General features: G+C 33.8%; 1 protein-coding gene across 1 annotated transcript; it reads left to right on the top strand.

Moving 5' to 3' along the window:
- The first annotated feature begins 3,449 nt into the window (after positions 1 to 3,449).
- On the top strand, positions 3,450 to 4,585 carry LOC148193993 (uncharacterized). Its single transcript, XM_088096237.1, has 3 exons — positions 3,450 to 3,767; positions 3,859 to 3,963; positions 4,049 to 4,585. Exons 1-3 carry the CDS (start codon positions 3,450 to 3,452, stop codon positions 4,583 to 4,585), a joined length of 960 nt encoding a protein of 319 aa, XP_087952363.1.
- Positions 4,586 to 7,756: the final 3,171 nt, after the last annotated feature.

Genomic DNA, 7,756 nt, shown 5'->3' with positions numbered 1-7,756 from the left:
AATGTGATTTATTATTTATTTTTGTAATTTTATTCAGTCGTGTATAAATTTGAGTTTATTTAGATTTGTTTGAAATTTATGATAATGATGTTTTTTTATTTTATTTGAATTTATTTAGACATTGATTCAATTTTATATATAAATCTTTTATAGATTTGTACATAGATCGTTTATAGATTTTTATAATTATACAAGTTTTTATAATGTTATATCATTTTTATACAATTTCTTTTATAGACTTTATGTTTAAAATATTTTTTAAATATTTTAGAATTTTTTTAATAAATATCCGTAGGTACTCGGAGATATATGCAAATATTACAAAAATATGCTAGTAACGGCATAATATAACCACGTAAATATAAGAATTGGTACGAGACACATATTTATCTAGTGGAGAACTACTACTTATACTCTTCCGCTTCGTTGACATCTCTATTATGCATCTAATTAAGATTATAATTTATTTTCATTATTTTAAGCCAGTAATTAATCAACTCATTCAATGATTTATTTCAAAATTGAATACCAATATTAAACTAATACTAATAACATAATACTTTAAAAGGATTTAGATAAAAAGAAAAAAATTAGTTATCCATTAATATTAATAATTAAAATTTCAATAATTATAGAATTTTTGGTCACTTGAAGCGTGTGAGTTATTAGTAGAATTTTAAATAAGGAAATTAAGTAGAATAGTTCTCAAACGAAAATTTTAATTTTAGGTTAATAGAAGTATATTTAATATGTCTTGAATTGCTTTGAGAAGAGTGGTATCAAGTCAATTGTTACTCTATTGACATTAACCATTCATCTATCTATAACTAGTATTACTTTTCCAATTTTAAGAAAAAAATACAAGCCTCATGTTCCATATGCCAATGCAACTATAATTTGATATATGGAATAATGTGCATCACATCATACTTTGTTCAAGTAGCTAGCCTACAGAGTAGGTACATAATTAATCTAGGAAACAAACATTGGTTGGGGACGAAATGTGCATGGACATTTTGTGTAAATCTTTGTTGACAAAAGAAGAAGAAGATTAGTATTAAAGAGTAAATTTTGATGATGACAAAATCAAGTCCAAGAACTCAGTGATGATAAAAGATATTAGAAGACTTGTATTTTATTTATGTATGTGATTAAGCTTTTGCAATAAGTTATATACTAGTGAATAAATTATGTGTAGGACTTAATTTAAAGAGTCACAAAATAGCATGCACAAAGATCACTCATGGAAAATTTTATTTTTCATAAAAGCTTTGTAATAATCGATTACGACTAATGATAATTGATTACCCAAATGAAGTCAAGATTTTCATAAAAGACTATATGACAATTTATTATTCACTTCTGGTAATCGATTATCTCTTGAAATAATCGATCTTCAGCGATAGTTGTGACTTGACTCTTCATATTCTTAACACTACAGGAAAAACAATTATTACCGGCGGGTTTTTACCGAAGGCCTTTTGGCCTTCGGTAAATGGAAGTTACCGAAGGCTTTTCCGAAGGCTTGTGTAACATGACCTTAGCGAAGGATAATGGCCGTCTGTAGTGGACATGGGTGATTACCGAAGGCAAGCGACCGTCGGTAAGTGAATAATGTATATGAAATTAGAAACTGAGATATTTCCCTCCCCCTCATTTCGCGAAAACTCTTTCTTCCCCAATCTTCACATTCTCTGCCCTAACTTCATCGACGAACTCACTGGCTGGCTTGTGCAGACTGCTTCCCACCCTAACCACAATCGGGATACGATTCTTCCCCACTCCTCCATTATAGGTGAAGTGTCCCATTCTCCCATCTCATTTTGTTTTCCTGTTAATGTTTTCGATTACGCGTCAGTGGTGGATCCTTTTTCCTTGTAGCGTTTTCCAGTGTTCTGAGCTAAGGAAGGTGGTGGGTGGCTGAGTTGAAGGCTACCATTGTCGAGGGGCGATATTGGACGACGCGGCATAGACGAGGCGGCGTAACCAGGGCAGTGTCGCTGCGTCACAAGGTCTTCCACTACTGCTTCATAGGCTAGTGAAGGGGCTACCGTCGAGGTAAGTTCTTATTTTGATTGATGAACTATAAAAGCTAAGAAGCATTTCTTCTGACTTTGTTCAATGTATGCTGTGAATTAGTTTGTGCAATATGATTTGTTATAGAAAAATTGTTCAAAGTTGGCATTTTTATTGGTAATGCATTTGTTAGAATTAGCCATTTTAAAACTAAAGCAAGCTAATATCAAGCTAATATCAGTACATTATGAAAACTGATAACAATTACTCAATGAGAGTAAAAAGCTATTGGTACACCTAAAAAGCCAATTTCATATAGCATAAGTAGCGAAATACTGAAGATATCTCTGTCCTATACGTAGAGAAGGTGTTATATTCCTGTCAAGGTTAATGTATATACCTATAGAAGGTAAGCCTGTCCTACATGGACTGATAGGTTTCTGGTGTAGAAACCTATTGAAACGCACACTACACACTCCCAAAAGACTTCAAAGAATGCTGTATAACCTCTCTTTGTATTATCAATAATCAAGAATACAAAGTATACTAGTGATGAGAGCTTAACCTCCCCCCTTACAGGAATTAAAGAATTCCTATAGAACAACAATTCTCAAAAACAGTCCGTTCTAAACAACATACAATGTTTATTTATACAACCCCTTCCGCCTTTCCTAACTGCCAAGGCAGTTAGTCCAGCTAATGTTTCTTTCTTCTTTTATACACTCTTAACCTCCTAACATTACCTCCCTCCCCTTCAACAACCTTGAATTCCTATAGAACAACAATTATGAAAAATAGTCCGTTCTAAACAACATACAATGTTTATTTATACAACCCCTTTCGCCTTTCCTAACTGCCAAGGCAGTTAGGCCAGGTAATGTTTCTTTCTTCTTTCATACACTCTTAACCTCCTAACATGGACACTGATATCTCTGTCCTATACCTAATACCCATAACCTTATAAGTAAGTTGCACTGAATATAGTGCATTCAAACTTCATTTCAGTCACAACCTTTTTTTTACTCTTAGTTAATTAAAATGTAGATCAATCAAAACAACGATTGATGGTAGACATATTCTCCATCCTTGATGGAAGACTTATTCTCTCTAAAAAATAGTATATTCAGGATATCCTCCATTGAGCAAAGATGGATAATTCTAAGCCTGAACCCACTCGTTTGATTTCAGGTTTAAAGCTCATTACCAAAGGTATTTGCATCTGTTTTTGATCCTTCTTTTTCTAAATCTAATATTGGTTCTTTACAATATATTAGTACTACCAAACCACAATTATCCTTTTCAATTAACAAAACAGAACAAAATCAATCACTCAGTTCTACTTTGGGGAGCAATTCCTGATGACGACAGAAAGGCATTCTGGGAGCGCTTTCAGGTGAACAATCTATTTAACTAATTGTCCCTCTTATTTGAGTATGTTCTGCAATCAATGTTTGTTCTCTTTAATGTTACAGATGAAGGTGCAGTGGAAACCTGAACATGAAAGTCAGATACACAGAAATTTCCACATGAAAGCATCTCATCGACTGTCAGAGATGTTTAGGGATGCCCGCAATGCAGGACAGCGCCCTTACTGGCTGGGTGAACAAATTTGGAACTCTTTACTGGCTCATTGGAATACGGTAGAGTTTCGCAATAAATGTGCCAAAGCCCAGAGGAATAGAGCGTCTGAAAGGGGTGACACCCTGCATACTGGTGGGTCGATCACCATTCATGAGCATGCCATTCGTATGGTATAATCTCATTACATAACTTTTTCTTTCATACATAAGTTATGTATATTCTATTTCATATGTACGCTTGTAATTCTTTATTATGTTACAGGCACAGGCTCTAGGACGGGTGGTCCATGTTGATGAAGTCTTTGCACAGACTCATGTTCGGAAGGGAACTAATCAATTTGTTGATGAAAGATCTCGGAAGACTCATGTAAGCAAATAACACTATTACTATTACTAATTTTTCATTTATGTTATACTATCGTTCCCTGACATTGCTTTTAATGTTTCAACAGGAAGACTTTTCTACGAGACTTTCACAGGTTAGATCTGAACATGAGTCAGCTCCTACACCGGATGATGCCAGTAATGCAGATGATGACATCCGTAGGACACAGTGCTGGATCGACATCGTTGGTGGGAAGAAAAAAGGACGAGAGTATGGTGCGGGACAGCTTGCTGCAAACTATACAGCATCCAGAGGAGGTACTCTGAAGCACCAGCCTTCTTCTTCCACCAGTACTCCTGACGAGGTCGTTCTTCGCCTCACGCAGGAACTCCGGCAACGTGACCAGGAGATCACTGATCTCAGAGCAGAGTTTACAAACTTTAAGGCCCTAGTCATGAGAGTCTTGCCTGAAACCTCACAGGACGTACAAAATATACCTCCGACCCAGCCACGACCCTCCTCATCACCTGCTGCCACTCAGCAGCCCACATCAGTCCAACCCTCATCAGTCCAACCCTCATCAGTCCAACCCACACCAGTCCAGCCATCAGTACAGGAGCAGGATGATGAAGATCATTCTGATGATAATTATGTACATTATTAGTTTCATTTTCTTATTACTTGTTACACAAACATTTGGATATTAGAACATTTTTGACTTGATATGATTTCAATGTTAGTTATATCTACTTCCAGACTTTGGATGTTAGAACATCCTTTTGTTACATTATTTTATATTTGCACTATAATTAGATTATCTATACATTAATGGATGTTCGTTAGATTAATTGATGTTCAATGGATATTGATAATTGATTGCATCTTTGAGATGCACATTATGCATGTTTGTATGTGCTTGAAAACTGATATGCAGGTCTGTTTGTAATTGAAATTTGATATACAGGTCTGGGTTGCACAAGAAATACCATTTCTCTGAAACCTTCTCTCCAATTTACCGAAGGCTTTTGCCCTTCGGTAAATGCCCACAGTAGGTCATTACCGAAGGCTTTTGCCCTTCGGTAAATACCCACGTATGGTCATTACCGAGGGCCAAAAGCCTTCGGTAAATTACCGAGGGCTTCTGCCCTTCGGTAATTACCGAAGGCTTTTGGCCCTCGGTAATTACCGAAGGCTTTTGGCCCTCGGTAATTGTTAGCGACAAGAGATTTACCGAAGGATTTTTAGCCGTCGATAAGCCTTCGGTAATCACCCTTTATCGACGGCTTATGGCAGTTTCCGAGGGCTTCTGGCCTTCGGTAATGCCCTCCTTTTTTGTAGTGTAACCTAATTTTTGAAAGAGAAAGTATATATATATATATATATATATATATATATATATATATATTTGGTAAAACCTAATTTATAGAAGAACTTTTCATTTAGAGGTTTAGAGTTATGATTGCTAGAGAAACTTTTTGTGTTTGTGAAAAGGGATTTTGAAAAACCTAGTGTGGGTAGAGGGATAAATTTCACCAAAGTGGGTTCTTGGATGATTGAATGTTGTTGTTGTTGCTAAGAGAAATTATTCATCCTTTGTATGACTCAAAGAAGGTGGTTCATTCCTTGTGTGATTCAAGGAATATGTCTTTCATCTCTTGTGAAGATAGATTTTTTTCTAAATCTTAAACTATTCCTTTTTTGATTGTAAGTTTGGTTTGTTTTGGTGTTTGAGTTAATCCCTCTTTAGAGAGATTAATAATTGGACATAGGGTCTTTTCATTTGAACCAATATAAAATACCTTATGTAATATTCTCTTTCCTTACCCTCTTTAAATTATATGTTGTTATTATAAAGGAAATGATTTTATTTAAACTTTGATCTTAAAAAAGGGAAAAAAAATTTAAAAGTACAATTTTTATTAATTGATATCCAACATAAACATTCTGTTGCGTGATTCTATTAATTGATATCAAAACTTGTTTTGATAGTTATTCAAATTTTTCGAAAATGGTTGGAGAAAATCAAACCTTTGTTAAGGGTGCTTCAATTAACACATCCCCTTTGTTTGCTAGGAAAAATGATCTTTTTTGGAAAGTAAGAAGAATGTAAATATTTTTAGAGTTTGTTGATAGAGGTATTTGTGATGCTATTATAAATGATCATTTTGTTCCTACTATTACGGTTAATTATGTGTAGGAACCTAAGCCCTTTTCACAATAGACTAGAGATGAAAATAGAAAGGTTCAATATGATGTTAAAGCTAGAAACATAATTTCATTTGCTTTAACCCTTGATGAGTTTTACAAGATATCTATTTATTCAAGTGTTCGAGAAATGTGGGAAATTTTAAAGTAACCCATGAAGGAATAGATGATATGAAGCGAGCTAGGAAGAACTCATTAATTTAAGAGTAGAAGATGTTATGGAAACAACAAGTCAAAACCATATATGACGTGTAGAAGCGTTTAACGCATATCGCCAATCATCTCTCTGGCTTAGGTAAAACCTTTGATACATATGAATTAAATATTAAAATTCTAAAATATTTGAACAATACATGGCAGCAAAATGTCACGACCATCACAGAGTCACAAAACCTTGCAACCATGTCTATGACGACTCTTTCTGGTAAATTAAGAGAGGATGAGCTTGAACTTGGAAGGTTGAATGAAGAAGAGGATCAAGGAAGGAAAAATAATATTACTTTTAAATTTGAAGTCATCAAAATCAAAAGCCCTGAAGAAGATGATGACTCTGATTGCGAAAATATAGACTTAATGATGTAAATGTTCTCATAGAAAGAAGAATCAAGGTTCATCTTCAAAATTCAAGAGCTACAATTGTGGAGATTTTGGGACATGCCAAAATGGATTGTACAAATGTTGAGTGAAGAGAAAAAAGGCAGAAAATTCTTGAAGAAAAAGAAATGGAAGGAGAATGATTCAAGCTCTTCATAAAACTCTAGTGATTTAAATGAAGAAGCTAACATTTGTTTGATAGCAGAAAATGAATCAAGTTGCAACGAGATCAGTAATTCGAGTGTTTTTAGTGAGTCAAATTATTATGATGAATTATTTTATGCTTTTCAAGACTAATGCTGAATTTGAAAAATTAAATTATGTATATAGAAAATTGAAATCAGAATATAAAGCTTTGGAAAAGAATTTTGAAAAATCTTTGAAAGAAGTAGAAACATTAAATAACGAAATTTCAATTTTAGAGTAAAGTAGAAATGTATATATTGAGTGTGCATCTTGTAAAACCCATATGTTTAATACTGACATTCTAGAAAATTACCTAAAAATAAAATTTTTGAAAAGCCAATGTTTAAGAAAAAGACTTTTAATAAAAACAAGCAAGGTTTTAAGAACAAGAAGAAGAATAAAAGACCATGTAGGGTATGGGTAGAAAAAGGTAAGTCTTATTCCAGGAATGTTGATTGTATAACATGCTTTTATTGTATGAAAAAGGGACAAACTTCAAGTAAATGTACAATAAAATATGTTGATGTTACAAATGGAAGATATGTTTGAGTTCCAATAAATGATCCATATAAGTTTTTGGAGACCAAAATGTTATTTTTTTGTCTTACAGGTTATTTCAAATTCAAGAAGAGTGTTTCTCCCTACACCACCACACCCTTCTCCCTGCACTTCTCTAATTTTTAATAATTCCAAAAGTAACCTTAGGTGAATACTATTTACTTTTTTATTTTTTTTCAAATCCTAGTATCTTTCTCTTTAATCTCCACCGTTGCACCCCAACCCCACCCCCACTTTTCATTTTCTAAATTCTTTCTTTCCATCTTCTTCTCCTCTCCATTCTTTCTCAATA

This window comes from Vigna umbellata, chromosome 8, assembly GCF_029865625.1.
Source record: "Vigna umbellata cultivar VRB3 chromosome 8, Vumbellata_1.0, whole genome shotgun sequence".
In the NCBI taxonomy this organism is placed as follows: Eukaryota; Viridiplantae; Streptophyta; class Magnoliopsida; order Fabales; family Fabaceae; genus Vigna; species Vigna umbellata.
Note: the sequence above shows the minus strand (reverse complement) of the source record. Positions and strands in the feature narration are given on the sequence as shown.